General features: G+C 39.2%; 1 protein-coding gene across 2 annotated transcripts; it reads left to right on the forward strand.

Annotated features, from left to right (window-relative positions):
• The first annotated feature begins 13,959 nt into the window (after window positions 1–13,959).
• On the forward strand, window positions 13,960–16,116 carry LOC6037412 (traB domain-containing protein). Of its 2 annotated transcripts, none has more exons than XM_001847275.2 (3): window positions 13,960–14,120; window positions 14,251–14,369; window positions 14,427–16,116. In XM_001847275.2, the coding sequence occupies exons 2-3, from the start codon at window positions 14,276–14,278 to the stop codon at window positions 15,809–15,811; spliced, it is 1,479 nt and encodes a 492-aa protein (XP_001847327.2). In that variant the 5' UTR covers window positions 13,960–14,120; window positions 14,251–14,275; the 3' UTR covers window positions 15,812–16,116. The 2 variants fall into 2 exon arrangements, with proteins under 2 accessions (XP_001847327.2, XP_038104720.1); XM_038248792.1 differs by having other exon boundaries at window positions 13,962–14,120; window positions 14,192–14,369.
• Window positions 16,117–22,673: the final 6,557 nt, after the last annotated feature.

Below are 22,673 nucleotides of genomic sequence, written 5' to 3' on the forward strand. Positions count from 1 at the left end.
CTTTAACCCATCTGTAAAGCGATTTCATTATTTTATAAAATAAAGTTTCAACTTTTTATTGGCGAAATATATTTATTTATTTAAAAATAAAGCTCACTCTTACATTTTTTTTAATTCAAACCACCGCTTTGATTTTTTTTTTCAATTTTTGTCCCTCGGCTCTGATCAAGGTCGAGGCGGGTAAAAAAAATATAAACAAACTATTTTAAAATTTTAATGACGGTTGATTTGCCTAATGATTGCAAATCAAAAATGTAAGCTTTGACTTAAAAAATGGCTAGAAAAAAACATGCATTTGCGGCACTGTTTATGGAAAATTTACTAAAATTCAAAAGACCTTATCAGGAAAAAATAGTCATCGCTACTTTCAAATGTGTCTTAAAGGAAATTTTTTCAGCATTCCAACGGTTCTAAGAGCGAAATGTTTCATCGAAAAATTTCTGAGATATCTTCTTTTTAATTTTTTGATTTAAAATACTTCATCATTTATTGAAAACTTTTCAAAAACAGTTAGGGAAACTTGTCAAATGATGTGTTTTATGTGTCATTTTCTCATCAAATTTTTTTTACATAATTTTTGTGAAAATATATCACGTGTCTGCTCTGATTTGGCTGATACAACCAAAATGTTTGCAGGTGTGAGATTTTTAAGGGTATTATTGCATTTCTATGAATAAATATGATATTTCCTTAAATAGACATGAACCTTAAACTTGACCAGGAACATAGATACAAAACATGATTTAAACCTTCACAAACATTTTTTTGGTTGAAACAAAAATAAAATATTAATTTTAACAAAAAATCAAACAGAAGCCTAGTTATGTAAGTTACTTGAGCAAAACTCAAGATACAGGTAAAACGTTTTAAAACACATATATATATATATATAAGACTTCTATAACATTGCTGATTACTTGATCATTTCAAACAAAAAAAGAAAACAAAAAAAAACCTTTCATAATCATGAAGAGTATTTTCCCTGAAACTTTACACAGTAATTTGTATTCAATTTCGAGTAAATAACATTTTTTGGTAACTGGTTAATGTTTGGTTAAGGAAATATGATATTTATTCATAAAAATCTAATTACCTTTAACAATCTCAAACCTGCAAAAATTTCGGTTGTATCAGCAAAATACAAGCTAAATCAAAGCCAACGGCTGAGATTTGTTCACAAAAATTATATAATGATATATTAAATCTTGTAAACTTATATTTTAATCCCGCATATTCAAAAACTCAGTTTAAACTCAATTTTAAAATGTTTAACGATTTGCAACCTATTACTCAGTTGTTTCTTGTCTTATTTTGCACATTTTGATGAGTAATTGACACATAAAACACATCATTTGACATGTTTCCTAAACTGTTATTAAAAAGTTTCCAATAAATAATGAAGGAATTCAAAACAAAAAACTTTACATAAAGATATCGTAGAAATTTCTCGATGAAACATTTCACTCTAAGAAGCATTGGAAAGCTGATAAAATTTCCTATTAGACACATTTGAAAGTTTGCTTTGCTTTTTGCTTTTATTGGCGCTACACCATTAGCTTGGCCTGCTGCACGATTCTCCGCCAACAAGCTCGGTCCATGGCTGCATTTCTCCAATTTCGCGGCGCACCCACACTTTCTAAATCGCTCTCCACTTGGTCCACCCACCTCGCACGTTGCACCCCCCTACGTCTTGTTCCTACCGGCTCCGACACAAACACCAACTTCGCAGGATTGATCTTCTGGTTCCGTTGGCTCAAGTGGTCGGCTCGTTCCGGCATCCTTGCAACATGACCCGCCCACTGCAACCGTCCAGCCTTCGCGACTTTCCGGATGCTTGGTTCGTTGTAGAGTTGTGCAAGTTCGTGGTTCATTCTCCGCCGCCATCCGTCGTTCTCATATACGCCGCCAAAGATGGTCCTTAGCACTCGACGTTCGAAGACGCTTAGCGCTCGTAAGTCCTCTTCGAGCATTGTCCACGTCTCGTGCCCGTAGAGGACGACCGGTCTTATCAGCGACTTGTAGATGGAACACTTCGTATGTAGGGAGAATTTCCGGGACCTTAGGCTCTTGTGAAGACCGAAATAGGCACGACTTCCAGCGATGATGCGCCTCCAAATTTCCCTGCTGCAGCTGTTGTCCGACGTTACCAACGATCCGAGGTATACAAACTCCTCCACTACCTCGAATTCGTCCCCGTCGATTGTAACGCTTGGTCCAATGCGAGCCCTAAGGGACTCGGTCCCTCCTGCCAGCAGGTACTTTGTCTTCGCCACATTCACCCTTAGCCCAACCTTCTCTGCTTCCCGCTTCAAGTCGGTGTACGCATCCGCAACCGCCTTGAACGTTCTGCCAACAATGTCCATGTCGTCGGCGAAGCAGATGAACTGGTTGGACTTGCTGAAGATCGTGCCCCGCATATTGAAGCCCGCTCGTCTCATAACACCTTCTAGCACGACATTGAAACAAAGACAAGAGATCCCATCGCCTTGCCGAAGCCCCCCAAGTGAAGTAAACGAGTCCGATTCCGCACCCGATATCTTCACACAACACCTAGCCCCATCCATCGTCATCTTGATCAGTCTGATCAGCTTACCGGGAAAACCGTTCTCGTCCATAATTTTCCATAGCTCTTCGCGATCGACTGAGTCGTACGCGGCTTTGAAGTCGATGAAAAGGTGGTGCGTGGGGACTTGGTACTCGCGACACTTTTGGAGGATTTGTCGCACAGTGAAGATTTGGTCGGTTGTTGATCTCCCCATGACGAATCCGGCTTGATAACTTCCAACAAAACCTTCCGCCAAGGGGTAGGACACAGAGTAACTGAGTGACTCAATTTTACAAAATTACTCAATGTGGCTCAAAGTTACTCAATCTTACTCATGATTCTTTTTTCACCGAGTTACGGAATCTGTGAAATAACCAGCTTTTGACAGAAGAGCGTGTTTACAAATAAATTAGAAATATTTTCACCATTTTCACGCCACGATGCTGATGCTAAAGTTCAGTGAGTCAACGAAACCCGGAACAAACTATTCCGCCTGTTACGGATTGTGTAGTGTTTATCGTCGCCGCCGGTACCGGTGAATTTGTGACTGGTATTATTTCAAAAATTTCTCCAAAAACGGACACTCTCGAGAGAATGCCTTGTCGCCTTCACGCTCGGTATCAAACAGCTGATCGTCGAGCCAAGCCCCCGTTGTACGAGGCCCGTTTTGGGGAATCAAGAAGGAAGTCTAAAAGATCGGCTACAACCCAGCCGTCGTCGCTATCGTGCCCATCTCCGGATGGCACGGAGATAACATGCTGGAACCGTCCACCAAGATGTACTTGTTTCAAGCATAGCGTAAGAGGGCAAGTGCCCCACCGACAAGCCCCTGCATCTGCCCCCGGGAGCGGGAACCGGTGTGAACAAGCCCGGTATCGCCATCGTATTCGTCCCGGCCAACCTGACCGCTGACGTCAAGTCCGTCGAAATGCACGAAGAACGTGTCCGTCAAGGAACTGCGTCGTGGAACTGCGAACTCACCGCCCAGGTCATCGTGGTGAACCATCCCGGTCAGATCTCCAACGGATACACCCCAGTGCTGGATTGCCACACCGCTCACAATACTTGCGAGTTCAGCGAGACCAAGAAGAAGGATGGAGACATCTGAAGCAGTCGCTCCGATTTTTTCTTATTTTTACCAGAGACTAAGCGAATAATGCGTTTTTTGTGTGTGTGTTTTTTTTGTTTACTTATTTATTTTGCTCCAAAATCATACCTAGACCCTTGGCAGAGTGACGACACGAATCTTAGCGGTACCCTTCTGCACCTTGACCTCGATGGCCTTCTTCTCACCCACGGTGGCAACGACCTTCTTTGCGGCAGCCTACGTTGCTCCGGCAGTTCCCTTCTTCTTGTGGACAGCAGCCCCAGTGTCACCGGCGGCTTCTTTTTCAGCACCTTGCTAACCTTGCGCGCTTTCGCTTCACGCCGATTCCGCGGACCTGCTTTTCGTTGGTCAGCTTCTTCTAGAAATCTCCGACCGACGACGTCGACGCCTTGGCAGCATTTACCAGCTCTCTGGTTGAAACGGCATCCGGTCCGGGAAAGCCCGTTCGCAGAGTTTGGATCGTTTTCACGTGGGCAATGTTCCGCATCCGGGCGATTTCGTTCTTGGCTTACCCGCATTCTGAGGCACCTCTACCACCACAACCTTCTCCTTTTCGGCCTTGAACCGCTGGTAGCCGATTTGTCCAACACTTCGTCTTACCTTTGACACGGGCTCGCTACTTGATACCCTTTGCTTTACCGATTTTTTTAAAAAATGTGAGCGTCTTCGGCGCAGGGCTCCGGGCACGGGGTAGAACTGTCTCCGGACATGCATCTTTGCGCCAACGGCTTCCTCGTCCCGTTCCGTTAGGAGTTCACAAACGGCATTGATCAACATTTGTGTATTGTCCCTAGTCGAATCCATCAGCACCGGCGGCACTCTTTCTGGAAGCGGTCTTTTTCGGGCTGGCTTCTTGGCGGCGGCCGCAGTGTTCTTGGCCTTGGCGGACGTCACCTTAAACTGACTTCCTCTCAGTGGCGGCCAGTTTCTTCTCACCCGAGCCGGAAGCAGCAGCTGGCTACTTCTTCTTTTCGGCCGGTTGCCCGCGGGCTTTTTAGACGGTTTCGGAAAAGGGTTGGATGAATCTCTTCCAGTATTTGCCATTGCAATCTGAAAATAAAACCAATTTTATTCAATTCAGTTCTTTGAAGGTTGCCCTTCTCCCGAAACAACCTACCTCATGGCACGGAATCGACGCCGAGGACCAGGAGTTTATTCCGTCGAATTTGTGTGTCTTGGAAAAAATTACGCTCCCGCTGTTTTTGTATTTTGCAATTTGTCATTGTCAGTGTTGAAATGTCAATGTCAAAGTTGTTACGTCGTTTGTGAATATCAAGGTGAAGATTGAGAAATTCTGAAAAACGTGCGTGGCTCAATGTTACTCAATTCTATTCAAATTTTCTCAAAATCACTCACTGTCCTACCCCTTGCCTTCCGCTATTGGCGATAGGCGGCTGAAGAGGATCTGGGAGAACACTTTGTAGGCCGCGTTGAGGATTGTGATGGCACGGTAGTTCTCACAATCTAACTTGTCCCCCTTCTTGTAGATCGGGCATATTACTCCCTCTTTCCACTCCTCCGGTAGCTGTTCTGACTCCCAGACCCTGACTATCAGTCGGTGCAGACAGGACGCCAGCTTCTCCGGGCCCATCTTGATGAGTTCAGCACCGATACCATCCTTACCCGCTGCTTTGTTGTTCTTCAGCTTCTTGATGGCATCCTTAACTTCCCTCATCGTGGGAACTGGCTCCTCTCCTTCTCCCGCTGTACCGATGAAGTTCTCTCTCCTGCCGCCTTGGACCCCTGCCTCTGCTTCTGCGCTATTCAGGTGTTCATCGAAGTGCTGCTTCCACCTGTCAATCACCTCACGCTCGTTCGTCAAGATAGCTCCATTTTTATCCCGGCACATTTCGACTCGCGGCGTGAAGCCGTTTCGGGATCCGTTGAGCTTCTTGTAGAACTTGCGCGTTTCGTTTGAGCGATGCAGCTGCTCCATGTCCTCAAACTCCAACTCTTCCTGGTGGCGCACTTTTGCTCGGAAGAGCTGGTGCTGCTGCCTTCGCTTCTGTCCATACGCCTCCTCGTAATCACGGAGATTGTACTGCAGCATTGCCCTCCGTGCTGCATTCTTCTCCTCCAAAATCGCTCGACACTCCTCGTCGAACCAATCGTTCCGTCGTCCTCGTTCCACAAATCCGATGGTGCTTTCCGCTGCGTTGGTGATGGCTGCCTTGACGCTCCTCCAGCAGTCCTCGAGGGAGCTTCCAACAGCTCACCCTCCTGGCAACGCAGCCTCCAGCGAATGCGCGTACCGGGATGCGACTTCCGGTAACTTAAGCCGCTCCAGATCCAACCGCGGAGGGCGGCGGTACCGAACGCTTTTCGCCAGGGAAAGTCGTTGGCGCATTTTCACCATCACCAGATAGTGGTCCGAGTCGACGTTGGCGCCGCGATAGGTCCTGACGTCGATGATGTCGGAAAAGTGTCTACCGTCGATTACGACGTGGTCGATTTGTGATTCCGTTCCTTGCGGTGATCTCCAGGTGTACTTGTCTCGGAGGTTGTGCTGGAAGCAGGTACTTCGTACGGCCATGTTTTTGGAGGTGGCGAAGTCGATCAGTCGCAGGCCGTTTTCGTTCGTGCGTACGTGGGCGCTGAACTTTCCTATCACCGGTCTGAATTCCTCCTCCTGGCCAACCTGAGCGTTAAAATCTCCGATGACGATTTTGACGTCATGTTTTGGGCAGCTGTTGTACGTCCAGTTCAGCTGCTCGTAAAATGCGTCCTTGTCGTCATCTTCGCTTCCTGAGTGCGGGCTGTGCACGTTTATGATGCTAATGTTGAAGAAACGGCCTTTAATCCTCAGCACGCACATTCGGTCGGTGAGCGGGGTCCACCCAATCACGCGATCGCGCATTTCGCCCAGCACTATAAAGGCTGTCCCCAGCCTCTTGTTTTCCCCGCGGCTCTGGTAGACATTTGAAAGTAGCGATGACTATTTTTTCTCCTTAAGGTTGCCCAGCAAACACACCGTGTAACACGAACTTGTAAAAAAAAATACTCAAAACGCACAGGAATACAATTTTCAAAACTTTTTTTTTCGTAAAATCGCGATAATTCGTGATGTTTTTAAGCAAACCCCTTATGTCTATATTAGAGTGTAACAAAAATGACTTTTTGGCGGGCATTCAAGGGTTTGTTCCGGTAGGCATACTAAGCCTAAATCCAAAATATGAGCTTGATTGGACGTAACAGGAGCTGGCGCTCCGCCATTCAATTTTAAATGGGATTTAACCCGTAAAAAAAGATTTTTTCATTGAAATTTGGAACACCCTGGAGTTCGGTACAGCCCTTCAAAGTTTGGCATTTTTTCGAAAAATCGGTCCCGGCAAAAAAGATATGCGTCGCGCCTCGCGACGCCCTAGACGCCATTTGATTTTGCCGGGGCCGATTTTTCGAAAAAATGCCATACTTTGAAGGTCTGTACCGAACTCCAGGGTGTTCCAAATTTCAATGTTATATATACCAAAAGATGCGCAAGGATCTGGCCTACACGCCAATGACGTTGAAAATAAACGCTTCAGTGGCCAAAATGCCTCAAAAAGTGAAAAAATCTTTTTTTACGGGTTAAATCTCATTTAAAATTGAAAGGCGGAGCGCCAGCTCCTGTTACGTCCAATCAAGCTCATATTTTGGATTTAGGCTTAGTATGCCCACCGGAACAAACCCTTGAATGCCCGCCAAAAAGTCATTTTTGTTACATCCTAGTTTATATATCAAAACTTTTGTAATTGTCTGCTCTACAACTTTGTAGAACATTGTTACACTCTAAAAAATAACCCTGCAAAGTTAGAAAAAACACGAAATTTTAAAATGAAAAATTTTGTTCTAAATGAAAAAATGACCCTTCTGGGTCAGTGTAGATTCGAAAAGTACATTAAACTTGCCATAAAATGACATGTTCCAAAATTTTTTACAGTCGAGTAACGGAAAATGGGAGAATTTTTAAAACCCTTTGAGTGTTTTTTTTTGATGAAAAATACATTTTTTCGGAATTCTGAGTACGCCATCAAATCGGGCGTCTAACTTTACATAAAAGTCCCTTTGACACCTAATTTCTATCTCATCACCGTTTCAGGCTGCAAATTATTGAAAAACACCTCTTTTTTGTCAGATGATTCGGCTTTCAAATAAAATGTACAGATATATTTTCAGGGCTGAGCTGTAGGTTAATCGAGGTTAGTCGTAGACTAACACGTTCCTTAAAAAAAATTTCGCCTTCAACAAGGCCCAAGATAAACTTCGCCTTTTGCAAATTTTCCAAGTGGCCGATTAGTGCTGCGTCTTCATGAAAAAGAAAAAGTGCCTTCAGAAAACCCCAAGGCACCAAAATGCCATTTTTTGCAAATTAAAAAAATGCCTAAGGGATATAATATTCTACAAAAAGCTCAAAATCATAAGAATTTATTTTATAACCAATTAGCCCGCTAATAGGCGCAAACACAAGAGATTCAAGTTCCAAAGCGTCAACCATCAGTTAAACAGCCAGATAAATGTGCTAATTAATCTTGCTAGGCATAAAGTGCACACGTTGCTCACTTGAATTTACAGTAAAGCTCAATTTTCACCCTCCGCGTTATTTCCTGGAATCACAAAGCACATTATACCTTTTTATCCAATTAAATTTTGAGCTTAACTTGATCGCAAGAGCGCGTTCATGTTTGGCAACTGATTTTGTTTCTTAATTTTGGAGAGGCATCTCATTTCACCAACGAGTGCTTGCAGTGAGAAATATCACACTCTTTACTAGTTTATAAACTAATTTTAAAAAATATCCTAAAGCATTTGTAATCATCAACCTTACTCCTAACGAAACTTCAATTTTATTCACCCGAAAATCCTCATTTAACATTTTCAACACGACCCAATTATGCTCCCCTTACGCAAACACCCTCACCACCAACGATAGCACAGCATATGTCTTCAGAGTACCAAACTTGCCCCTTTTATTTTAGCGCGAAAAAAAAAACCGAAGAAGAAATTTCCCATTTGCATCACAAGACCGGATTTAAGTCGCCGGAAATGTGATCCCCACTAACCTTCCTACCCTTTCTCGTTTGCCCTCTTTTCCAACGTTTCACACTTACACACACTTGGAAAAAGTGCGCTCGCGCCACGAGGTTTAAATTTTATATTCATTATGAAAAGTGACAGATAACGAAAGACGAAGAAGAGAGCGTCACGTCTTCTTGCACCTCACTTTCAGGAGCAGGATTTTCGGCTTTTCTTTTTTGCGTCTTTTTTTTTACAGGCGACGAACAATCAAAGCGACACACCAGGATGGGTGTCCCGATCTGATTGAGATGTTGGGAAAAAATCATTGTGTTTCATATGTTTATAGGACCTTTTCAAAATAATACTCTAGATATTTTAATATCTTGTATCTAGCCGTGATAAGACTTAAACAATTCATCGATTGTCAGTTGTCAGTTGTCAGTTGTCAGTTGTCAGTTGCAAGTTGTCAGTTGTTCGTTGTCAGTTGTCAGTTGTCAGTTGTCAGTTGTCAGTTGTCAGTTGTCAGTTGTCAGTTGTCAGTTGTCAGTTGTCAGTTGTCAGTTGCAAGTTGTCAGTTGTCAGTTGTCAGTTGTTTTTTATTTTTTGTTTTGTAATTGTAATTGATTGTTTATTTGTGACGAGAGCCTGTTAGTTTACAACTTTTTATCAGGTTAAGGAGGTAACTTTAAGATAGAAAACGGAGATAAATAAACCAACCAAATGGTTCCAAATAAAGCTAAGCTGTTTTTTGTTTTTCATTTTTTGTTTTTTGTTTTTTTGTCTTTTGTTCCAAATTTTGACCATTCTTTTGAACATTTCAGCATTCCACAAACAGGCATCCAGTTTCACGTGGAGTGCGCAATCCCCAGAATGAAGCGGCAAGGTGCCACGTGGCATTCCCAGGAATGTGGCGCCCCACAATCCGTAAGATCTGGTGCTTCGCCTTCGAGGGGTGTGGGTGGGTGCCATTCCTCGGGGGAACATTCCACGACAAGGAGCGCTAGGAGCTAAAAAAGAAGAAAGATTTCATAATCACTTGGATTATGTGTTAATTTAGGAAAGTTTGCTACTTATATGGAAAAGTTGACGGGAAAATTTCGTCGTTCGACTTGAAGGGAAAGAGAGAGAGAGAGCAAGATGGTTGGAGCGAATTTCCTTCCAGTTTAATACGGCAAGGACGACATTTCCCAGGAAGAAACGAGTGCAGTGAATTAGTGCTAAGTAGGGGAATAAGACACTTTTAATAAAGGAATTTTGTCGTTCACCTCGGAAAAGCACTAGCGGGGTTGAAGGTGAGCGGGATGATCCGCCTGACGGACAGAAACAGATTCTTGAGTTTCATTCTCTTCCTTGCCTGAAAGGGGTGGGGAGGAATGAGATGGTAATCAAATAAAGGAATAATTATCAAATTACCTTAATGTCTGTTCGCGCGTTGTTCCGCTTCGGTGGATGACGGGGACCGGCACGGTGATTCATATTAATTTGGGTTTTATTTGAGCCAGCTAAACTTTTGGGAGAAGTTTTACTTGGAGTGTGACTTGAATATTTCAAATGTTTTGATAGTTCAAAGGAAAACACTTTTGAATATGTTTGAGTGTATTTGTTTCTGGAAACATCTGAAGGCATTTTTTCGTTTATTGTTTAGTTAATTAATTAATAATTACAATTCAGTCATTGCCCTGATATACAGTGTAAACTAACAAGATATCGTTCCAATAAAATTACAATTACAAAAAAAAAATAATCGAGTGGGTACAGATTTTGAAAAGTTTTCAGATCAAGTTCTGGTGTGGTTCCCCTTGTAGGGCGTACCCATAAGGACTCTCACGCAAAATTTCAGCTCATTTGGTTGAAAACTGGCTTGTATCAAGCGGGTTCAAGGGGGGACGAATTTGAATTTTTGTTCATATGCTTTTTTTCGGTTTGTTGGGTATTGATACCACTACACTCAAACCCCGGTGGTTGGCCACTTTTCGTTTGACACATTTTAGTTTGTACCCCGTTGGTTAGTCAAAGTCAAACTAAAAAGTGACGAACTGTCACTTTTTACACAGCGCTCACGCACACTATGAAAACAAACGCTTGGTAGTGTGTGTGAACTCCGTGTTAAAGGGGTGTCAAACTAAAAAGTGACAACAGTTGGTGTCAAACCATCGGGGTTTGAGTGTACAACCATTCGCTCCTACAGGTCTGGGGAAAACAAACAAAAAAACTTCCAGGATGGCTAGAAATGAGCGGAATCATCTGGAGATAAACTTTTCAGATGAGACCAGGTCGATTCGTTCAACCATCATCGGGCTCAACGGCCATACATCCGGGATTTTCGGAACCAACGATTTTTCCAAGCATTCTATGAATGCTTCATCACCGCGACGCCACATGTCAAACAGCTTCTATGTGGACTAGTATCGCCTTTAAAAAATGTTATCACTTTCGAACTACACAATTATCATGATTTATGGTGATCCTGATACTATTCAGTTGTATTCTTAACCTCCAAAATATGAAAAAAAAACTAAAAAAAGTAATACACCATTTTTAAGATCACTTTTAAAAAATAATATGACTATCTACTTTATTCAAACGTCCTTCAAGTTGTTTAAACTATTTCTCAAATGACACTCAACCCCCGGGGTTGGTCACTTTTTCGTTTGACACATTTTTAGTTTGTACCCCATTGGTTGGTCAATGTCAAACTAAAAAGTGACGAACTGTCACTTTTTACACAGCGCTCACGCCCACTATCAAAACAAACGTTTAGAAGTGTGTATGAACTTCGTGTAAAAGGGGTGTCTAACTAAAAAGTGACCCCGTTCGTTTGACAACAGTTGGTGTCAAACCATCGGGGTATGAGTGTATAATGCCCATTAGAAACAGCGTTCGAAAACTACTTAAACCAGTAGAAATACATTTTAAGAAATGGTGAAATCACTGGAATATATGCACAAAAACAGATGACAAAATATAGACAAAAATAGACGTAGAACATATGAAAACATACAAAATCAAATCACAACCCTTTAGCCTCCACAACAATTTTAACATAAAAAATATAATATCAAGCAAAACATTGTAATAGGACCGAAGCCGAAGTGTAAACAAAAAGTCTATCCTGCTCACGTCAGTTGTTGTTAACATTAGTAAAGAGCAGGATAGACTCTTTGTTTATATGTATTTCGGGTATAAAAACAAAATCGATTTTCCAGCACAGACATTTTTCAATTCCTTTTGGAGTCCTGAACAACTCCCCAAAGTTTGAGGACGAATTTTGATATTTAAAAAATCCACGTATCTTCTTCACCAGGAGGCGTGCTGCTCGGCACCTTCCCCGCAGATCGATCAGCGTCAAAGAGCAGGATAGACTCTTTGTTTATATGTATTTCGGGTATAAAAACAAAATCGATTTTCCAGCACAGACATTTTTCAATTCCTTTTGGAGTCCTGAACAACTCCCCAAAGTTTGAGGACGAATTTTGATATTTAAAAAATCCACGTATCTTCTTCACCAGGAGGCGTGCTGCTCGGCACCTTCCCCGCAGATCGATCAGCGTCAAAGGCCAGCCTGCAACGTGGGACGACGAAGTCACGTACCTGGGAGTGGTGCATGACAAGAAGCTAAAGTACGACAAGCACGTAAACTACATCATCGGGAAGGTGGATCGGTCCACGAAAGCGCTCTACTCCCTGCTGAATCGGCGGTCGAAGCTGAGCATCGAGAACAAGTCGCTCGTGATCAAGTGCATCATCCGTCCAATGCTGACCTACACTGCTGCGGTCTGGGGCAACTGCGCCAAATCGCACCGAAAGCGACTCCAGGTGAAGCAGAACAAGCTGCTCAAGATGGTGCACAACCTGGACCCGTGGTACCCGACCGACGATCTACACAAGCTGGCCGGCGTCGACACCATCGACGCAAGCATCGAAAGGGCAACGAGAACCTTCAGGGCTTCATGTGGGATGTCAACGAATCCGCTCATCGAAGCACTCCTCCGTCAACAACTGTGATATTAGTTTTTAAGACAAACATAGATCTAGGGTTTTTTCTCAAAATTTATTTTCCCTAAAAGAACACCCAGTTAGCAAAATCTAAACTTAGAAATATGTATCCTCCCTGCAAAGGCTTATGAATTGATCTCAGTTGAAAGGTTCTCCAAATCTCTGAATTGCAAATGTAACATCCTGGAGCAGAACTGTTAAATTCTAATAAAACACTATTGAATTGAATTGAAAAAATCCACGTTTCACGCTGTATCAAACGACGAAGTTGACTTTATAGCTGTCGGCCACCATTGCTAGTACCAACCACTAGTGTCTTTCTTTTTATCTACAAGGACTTCGCCGCCCTGGGCTCCTAAGTGTATGAAAGTATGGCACGGAGCGACGGCGCCGAACACCCATATTTACATAAAAAAAATTTTGAGCGCCCGCCGCGGGATTCGAACCGGCGACCTCTGGATTGTGAGTCCAGTGCGCGGTCCGATTGATCCACATGGGCGGGACACGCTGTATCAAAACCGCATTTAATATATTCGGATGCTCTGGTAGGTAGCACATTCCAGATCATCTGAATATGAGTCCGGTTTTAATATAGCATGAAACGTGGATTTTTGAAATATCAAAGTCCAAAAAAAAATGTTTTCCCCATACTAATTTCCATAAAAAATTGAATCGCTTTGCGCAAAGTGGGGACTTAACCAATCGTTCCCAAACTTTGAGGTATTGTTTAGGAACCCAAAAGGAACTGAAAAATTGCTATGCTCACTAAATTTGGACAACTTTATTTTTTTCCCATACAACCATATTACACCCTAATGACCAATTTGACCTACCGTAAATTTAGTATCAAATCCCGCCACAAGCAGCGCTAGTGGAAAAAGGACAGCCCTGGCCCGGCATTAGCTTGGAGAGCGTTCTTTTTTTACGTAACGCAGTAGGGGGGGAGGGGGGGTCGGAGGCCGTGTTACGCTCCATACCAAATATTTAAAAATTGTATGGATATTTTGTTACAATGGGTGGAGGGGGGGTCTAAAAGTCAGATTTTTCGCGTTACGTAATAAAAGAACGCTCCCTTGACAGTCTTCCGTATTATTTTGAAAGAACGTATATCATTGTCGAACATGCATATTTAGGAGTTTTAAGTTAACGTTGCATTTATAAATAATTCGTAAAAGAAATCATCTTCCCCGTGATTCACCCTCGCATCCACCACTTTGTGAAAACACAAACTTTTGAGTAAATAAAAAGATTTCTAGCCCTTTTTATTTCACACTTCACACCATCGCACTGTCACTTTCGGTGTCCGCGTTTGCTTGACAGCGCTTGATCTGTCAGAAACAGAGAAAAAAAAACATTCCGAAAGTGTCTGGAACGCAGAAAAGCTTGCAAAAATTTTATTTTACTTTCGTAATTTCACAGTGAATTGTTTTTAAAAAAATAAGCTTTTTAACGCACACAGGAATTAAATCACTAAACGTAAGTTTTTTATTCATGATAATAATCCAAATTTAAACAAATTGATTGTTTTGATTTCCTCTCGTGAAAAGCAATAGCAACAAAAATTAGATTACGTGGACGTTCGCTCAATCAATCTCTTTTCCTTCAGCTGGAAAAACAGTCACCGAGAGAAAATGTCCTCCCCAATCAGTTCCTCCTCGGAATACAACAGCTGTCTGGATGAGACGCTAAGTCCGTCCAAGCTGGACCTGTCGCTGACGGAATCCGGTAGGTTTTCCTTGTGAATTTGCCGTCAAAACCCTTCTAAACACAAATTCATTTTAGACATTGAAAATGTAAACCTGTCCCAGGGCTGGAACGAGCTGCTGGTTCCGGGGACGGGCGTCGGCCAGAAGTCAACGCCACGCGACTCCCGCGAGTCCTCGCGCGCCCTGCTGGACAGTCTGAAGAACAACAACATGTACGAACAGCAACAGCAGAGCCACAAAAGTCCGTCCCGGTCGCTGGACAGCACACTCAACATGGACGGAATCGGGGACGGCAGCAGCACGCTTTCGTTTCTGTCCAGCTCGGACGAGGCGTCGGTTCTGGTGAGTGACGATGAAACGACGACGACGAGTTCCAGTGTGACGGCGCCGAAGCCATCGCTGGTTACGAGCGGCGGGGAGGACAGTTTGACGATCAAGGACTCGAAGGATACCACGCACAACGTGTCGCAAATTCCGGGGGATGACGATCAGGTGACCGAGCCGGGGACGAGTCAGGCGAGCCAGAAGGATGCGGTTAAAATTTACGGAAGTTTGGAGGAGTTTGATCGGAACCTTCCCGATACGGTCACGCTGTTGACCACACCGCAGGGCAGTAAGGTTTATCTCGTTGGGACGGCGCATTTTAGCGAGAGTTCGCAAAATGATGTTTCGCTCGTGATGAGGAACGTTCAGCCGAACGTGGTTATGCTGGAGCTGTGCCCGTCCCGGGTCCACATTCTAAAGTACGACGAAAAAGCGCTGCTCGAGGAAGCAAAGGACATAAATTTGGCCAAGATCCAGAGCATCGTCAAGTCAAACGGAGCCATCAACGGGTTGTTCTACATCCTGCTGCTAAACATGAGCGCCAAAATCACCAAGAAGCTTGGCATGGCCCCAGGCGGAGAGTTCCGGCGAGCCGTCAACGAAGCTGCGCGCATTCCAAACTGTTTGATCCAGCTGGGAGATCGCCAGATCAACATCACGCTGCAACGAGCACTGCGAGGACTCTCTCTGTGGCAAACCATCAAGCTGATTCCGAAGCTGCTCATCATGGACGACGACATCAGCGTCGAGGAGGTCGAGCAGTGCAAACAGAAAGATCTGCTCGAGGAGATCATGCTTGAGATGGCCGGCGAATTCCCAGCCTTCGGCCGTGTCTTTGTCGCCGAGCGAGATCTCTATCTGTGCCACTCGCTCCAGGTTGCCGCCTTGCCCCAGCAGCTTGCCGATAGAACCATGCAACCCGTGAACGTGGTCGGAGTCGTCGGAATTGGCCACGCCGCTGGCATCATCAAGCACTGGGGCAAGGTGCAGAGCGCTGAGATTGCGTCCATCGTGACCATTCCGCCGGCCAGCACGAGTCATCGGGTGGCCAAGTTTGTGCTAAAGTACGGAACGATTTCGCTGTGCGCGTACGGCCTGTTCCGGTTCGTGCGGCCTCGGCTGCACAAGTGGTTGTGATCGGTGGTGTACTTCCTGGTGCTCGAAAGCTACTAACCGAGTATGTCTGTGAATTCTGTTTTTTTTTAACACATTTATTTTTTACTATTTTGACCACATTTTCTCCACAATATCTCTGGCGAGCGCGCGCATGAATCGACGCAGCAAAATAAAAATTGTACAGTGAAACGAGAGCAAATCAAAATCGTTGTATAATTCTGAATATTTATAAATCTACACCTATAAAAGATATCGATTTACGAACTTACTAGCGGTAGACAAATTTAAAGCGTTCCAATAAACAGGTAAAATTACAGTTAACTTAAGTGCGAGTCTTTTTGTTCGTTATCAAATAAGTTATCAATATCACATCCCTAACCAACACTCAAGGTTGTTACGGACGGCGCGGATCGCGCGGATAGCGAATTTGCTGACTAATTTTGCTCAGGCGCGGATTTCGCGCGGATGGCAATTTTGATAAATAAATAGATAAATAGATAGAATTACTTTCATGTTATTAAGAAAAATATCATCAGGAATTATGAGAATTTGTTTTTTTTTCCATTGAGTGCAATTTCAATTTCATATTAATAGATTTTTTTCTGAAAATGTTTGTTTGTATTTTCTTAACACGACCCATTGAAAAATTATATGAAGAATATGTAGAGATTATTTTTTAAATGTATGGTTGAGAATTTCTTAAATAAAATTCATTACTACACCATTTCTTAATATATCCGACTCTGAATATGTAATTTCATTTGAGTTTTGAGTAATGTTTTTTTAACCTTATTTATTTTTAATTTTATAGTGGATATATTCAATTTGCCTTTGAATTTAAGATGGTATTTACCTGTAGAAATATTTTTCTAAATTTAAACATTCTTGGTGAAAAATAAAAAGATTTGAACATTCAAAAATTAATGTTTTAATAGTTTTTTAATCAAAATTTTTACAATTCAGATTATTTTTTTTTTCGAATTTCCATTTGAAATCGTAATAAAAAAATCCGAAATTTCTAAATTCAAAATTTAATGAAAAATTCAAAATTAAAAATAATCAAAATTAAAAAAAATAATATAAAAATAAATCAAAATTTAAAAACTAATATTTTTCAGTTTTAAACAATTTTGAAAACAAAAACTCAAATAAAATTTAAATTCTTAAATTCTTCAATTCTTAAATTCTTAGTTTTTAAAGAAGAAAATATTTCAAATATTGTAAATGCAATTTGTTTTGGAATGAAATTTTAGTGAGGAATTTGGAATATAATCTGTATTAAAATTCATAGATTTTGAATTTTTAGAATTTCGAAATCTAAATTTTAATCATTTTAGAATTTCAGATTTTGGTTTTTTTTGAGCTAATATATTTTTGAAGTCAAATTTCATTTATTAGATTTTTAAATTTTGTTTATATTGGTTTATAATATTCTATGTTGTTCATATTGGTCAAAATAATTGTAGTGTCCTTGTGATTTGCAAAAATATTTTTTTGGTGACACTTTTCTTGATGTATTTTTAAATGGATTTTTTCATTCCTTCAAACATAAAACGAGTTTAATTTTTTTATCAAATACTTTCTGTATTAGTTTTTTTCTTTGGAAATAACATTTCTTGAATATTGGTCGCGATTTTTTTATATGGCACGGATTTCGCGCGGATTGAGGTTTCGGTCAGCGCGGATTTGGCGCGGATTTTTTTTCGACTTTCCCGTAACAACCCTGAATACTCCAATGGCACCTAAATATTATGTAAATATTTAACTACTGCTGTACTTTTGAACAATCAAATCGGGAATTCGCACAAAGTCATTGCAATTTTTTTTCAAATTTTATGTCTGTAAAAATAATTCGGTTGAATTAATTTATCAAGATACATAAAGCTTGAATTAATTCATTGGTTAAACTTAAAAATCAAATCAACTTTTTAAAGTTTTTATGTTACGAAATATGTTTAATCAGGCCCAAACATGCTATATATGATTATCAATGCAGAAAAATGCGTTTTAGATTGCTTTAACATGGTGTCGATCCAAATCCTAAAATAAAATTCCCTGACTTTTCCCTGACCTCTCCTGACCACCAATTTTTTTTAATTTTCTATTTTTTTCTAACATATTCTTTGGAGCGTTTTTATGGTTTCATGCATTTTCCGTTTTGAATATTGCAAATTTAAGATATTGAAAAAAAATCAATGACTTTTTTATTTATTTTTTTAACGATGGATTTTGCAAAAACTTAGAAACTTTTTTTTTATTTTGTCAATCATTTTTTTTCTAATCGAACATCCAAAATGAGCAGCCATAAAATTATCCTTTGTTTTTTTTATCTGGTGATGCCATTTTAAACATTGCCCTTTACTAAAAAAAACAGAGTTTTTTTTAAATGGGCCCTATAAACATATGAAACACAATAGGTTACAGGAAAATTTAAAGTTAAATGTTTTCAAAAAAAAAAAACAATTGAAAATTTGAATTAAAGTAAGAAGTCATGTTTAATTATAAAATTGATGCCTTTTGCGGAATTTTCTAGGCCGGTGCCATTTTTGATTGTGTTTTTATTTAAAAAAAACTAAAGGTTTTGGAGACAAAAACCTAAAAAAATATGTATTTTTTTAGAACCTTAAGAAAGATTAAAACAAAACAGAAAAACTGAGAAAAATATAAAATTATATGAAAAATTTTCAAGTACATGTTTAAGGTTTAAAAAAGATCTAGGTCTTTTTCAACAATGATTGTATTTAAAGTAAACGATTTTCTGGAGACTTCAAATTTTATCAAGTTTTCTGCAATCTAAGATGGTAACAAAAATGGCAGCATTCAAGAACCTAGGAATTTAAGAATTTAGGAATTTAAGAATTTAGGAGTTTAAGAATTTAAAGACTTAAAATTTAAAAATTTAAGAATTTAAGAATTTAAGAATTTAAGAATTTAAGAATTTAAGAATTTAAGAATTTAAGAATTTAAGAATTTAAGAATTTAAGAATTTAAGAATTTAAGAATTTAAAAATTTAAGAATTTAAGAATTTAAGAATTTGAGAATTTGAGAATTTAAGAATTTAAGAATTTAAGAATTTAAGAATTTAAGAATTTAAGAATTTAAGAATTTAAGAATTTAAGAATTTGAGAATTTAAGAATTTAAGAATGTAAAAATATTTTTTTTGTTCTCTTGATTGTTCTAATTTTATTTTTATTTTTGAATATTGATATCTTTGATTTTTCAGATTTTTAATTTTTGATTTCAAAATTTCTGATCTTTTAATTTTTTTTAAATATTATTTTTTCTCATTTTATTTCCTAATTTCTGAATAATCCAATTTTGAATGCTGGAGCTGTAATTTTTGAATGTTTTGATTTTTTTATTTTGCTTCAAGAATGTTTACATATAAAAAATTTTACTGGTTGTATCCCATCTAAAATTCAAAGGCGGAGAAGCTTCTGTTACGTCCAATCAGGCTCATATTTGGGATAGAAGCACAGTACACCCACTGGAACATGCCTAATAGTAATTTTTGTTACATCCTAATGTCTGTATCTTCAGGAAAAATTGAAATATGATTAAGATTCACAAGATTGAATGCATCCAGTATAAAAGAACAATAAACAAGGATATAAAATATTACTCAAAACTTTAAAGAAATTAAATATTCAGAGTCAGTATGTTTAAAAATGAGTTGAGTGTAGTCCGTAACCCTGTTTTCCATAATTTTTTGTTTTATTTCTTTAATTCTTGAATTTAATTCTTTAACTTTTAATTCCATTTCACCATCACTATTTTGCTTACATTTAAGATTACACAAAATTTGACTACTTTGGATCATTTTTAAAACATAGTTCAGTTTAATTTTGAGAAAAATAAAAATTTAGATAACGAATACTACAGTGAAATTTTGGAAATGTTCTAACCTTACATTTTTTTTTAATTTTAGAATAAGAATTAAAAAAAAAATAAGAAATCAACAATTCCAAAATATCAGAACCTTGAAATTGGAATCTTTATGCTTTTGAATTTTAGATTTTTTTTAATTTTCAGATTTTTTTACTTTTAATTTTTAAATCATTCAATTTTTCTGACAAAATGTATGATTTTCTCTATGGTCCCTATATGCTAGCAAACAACCAACGTTAGAACAAATCTCTGAGGATGGTGGGGCAACTGCCTCATATTGTCCCACCCTCTGTGCGCTAGTAATTTGTTGGTAATTTGTAATTTTCAGTTGCAGGCCAAGGATTGATACCTAAGAGCATGCAATGGCACTGACCTTGTTGCGTGCTCTTGGGTTGACGTCCACGTAAGGAACATCCTGGAAGGAGCGTAACTAACTACATCCGTAGTTCTGTTAGATCATCCGAACTATCTTGATCAGAACAGTATAGCTCTGGTTCCTTGCGAGTGTCCTATTTTCTTACCTCCACGTTGGCTTGGTTTTCATGATGACCTAGCTGGTGGCCTGTGGAAACGGATCGTAAACCTTTGACCACCGCGGGTCAGAGTCGAGACGGCTAAAAGAAAGGGGCGCGGCAATGTGGGAAAGGGAAGTAATTTGTGATTGTAGACGGTATTGTTTTGATTCGCTGTATGTTGTGTCAACTGCTGTGGATGTACCTGAAACATCGCACAACGGGGTTTCTCTTCTCTTCATTCTCAGCTACCACCAATCTCCTATTTTTGTTTTGCTCTTCTGATTCCCAATTCTTCACTGATTCTTCTATTTAATATCCAACATTTGATTTTAATGTTACTAACTTTTGATTCTCTTATCTCTCAAAGCTTTTCCACTCTTTTATATCAATTGATACTGCTGTTACAAACTTTGTGTTTTTCATTAAATATATACTTTTCCTTAATGTACTAGTAATATCAAGTCTATTGTTCATTTGCCTAATCTTTTTTGATTTTATTGCGAATTTATTTATTTGAATAATTCTTTATCTGTCCTATAAATTATCATTACTATAATCTAAGCTTGTTTTGCATCTCTATTTATTAACTATTGTCTAATTTTACATCTAATACATCTAGCTTCTCATTTTTATTCTTCAAAATACGCTCATCATTCTCTTACTATTGATACTTGATTTTTATAAAATAAATTCTCTTTTACTGTCTATGTTGTTTTCAATCTTCACCCTTTTTTCAAACAAGTGAGGTTTGAGCCCTTACTCAATTTATGGAATGGTTAAAGGATTAACACAAATATTACTATTGTATTTTTGATAAACTTTTATAACATGCTTAGGACCAAAAATTGTAACAAAACACCGCGACAAAAGAAATAGCTACATATAAACACGATTCAGCACTAGGAAAGATTTCAGGAGAAAACAATACACAGTAAATAACAATTAGTTTTTGAATTCAAACTAAAAATATAACAGTTTTTGCTTTAATGAAAGTTGTTAGGCACACTATAAATGGTTAGGCGCTTATACTTACATCAAACCCTACGTAATGTACCACCCCCGGCCGAGTTAAAATGCGTAACCGGAAAAGAAGGTGTGCATGCCTGGCACGAACACTCAAAGCGTGTTCTAGCGTGTTGCTCGTACTGACTCAGAGCAAGGGTGAGATGTAGGTGTAAGGGCAGTGCGAGTTCGTCGGGAACCTGGTGCATAAGATCGGTCAAGGCCCGTTCTTACACTGAAAATTGCGAATTTGTAATTTTCAGTTGAACGGAAATCAAATCAAATCCAAATTATTTGATTTTTAAACCTAAACATATTGCAAACAAGCTACGCGCTTTTCATCGTAACCCTTTTCTTAAGCATTTTTATATGGAGTTCTGCGTTCCTTCCGGATTGACCAATATAAAAAATAAATATTATCAATGTTGCTAAGTTTGGCCTGGAAGACATTCAAATACATCATCAAGGGCAAATTTAAAAAAAGAAATGAAATTTTGTAGAAATATTTTTAAGATCATCGAAATTCCCTGACCCAGCTTAAAATTCCCTGACTTTCCCTGACTTTTCCAGGTCAAATAAAATTCCCTGACAATTCCAGGTTTTCCCTGACTTTTCCAGAAATCGACACCATGTTTAAGTTGATTTGGCTTCATAAAATTTTGAAGTTTTTTGAACAAAATATTGATTTCAAATTTATCCAGAATCTTGAATGGCCGGAAATAAAAAGAACAAAAACAGATAAATGAATTTTAAAAATTTAAGACTTTAAACTTTGGAACCTTGATTTTTTTTTCAATTTTTCAATTCCTCTTTTCAAAGTTGGAAATTTTTGGATTTTAAGATTTTTCATTTTCTCGAATTAATTTTTCAAGAGCTCAAAATATGACACAGAGGATAAAAAATAAATGTATCCAGTATTAAATAAATCATTATATATGTTGAAAAAAACATTACTCAAAACTAAAAACAAATTAAATAAGTGCATACAAGTTTAAATGCAATCAACTGAAATCAATTTAAAGTGCATTCCCTGCGATTAGCATCATGTTTACTGCCGTTCTACGCATAATTGTCCCATGTTCAAAAAAGTGCAAATGAGAAAAACACGATTGAAATTTTTCGACCGATTTCTGTGTTTCTACGCATAATTGTCCCGTGGGTTCCTATTCGCCCCAGTTAGCAGTTTATCGCCCTTATTTGTGATTCTCTTGCTATACAACAGGTAAACAAGACATAATGCTTAGTAAAACTAATGATTCTGTGTAAGAAAATACTTGGTGGGACAATTATGCGTAGAATTTTAACGTTGGGACAAACAGACTTGGTGTTGTTTTTAATGAGTTTCCGAACAAAGTACCAGATTTTATGTGTTTTTCTTAAAGTACACATCAAACTAAACTTAAAAATGTCATAAAGTCAAAATCGTCCAAAACTGACATGGGACAATTATGCGTAGAACGGCAGTTTAGCATGTTT

This window comes from Culex quinquefasciatus, chromosome 1 (assembly GCF_015732765.1).
Source record: "Culex quinquefasciatus strain JHB chromosome 1, VPISU_Cqui_1.0_pri_paternal, whole genome shotgun sequence".
Classification (NCBI taxonomy): domain Eukaryota; kingdom Metazoa; phylum Arthropoda; class Insecta; order Diptera; family Culicidae; genus Culex; species Culex quinquefasciatus.

Coding starts and splice junctions, on each gene's coding strand:
- LOC6037412 (XM_001847275.2), top strand. CDS start 14,276: ATGTCCTCCCCAATCAGTTCCTCCTCGGAATACAACAGCTGTCTGGAT. Junction 14,370..14,426: donor CCTGTCGCTGACGGAATCCG/GTAGGTTTTCCT, acceptor AATTCATTTTAG/ACATTGAAAATGTAAACCTG.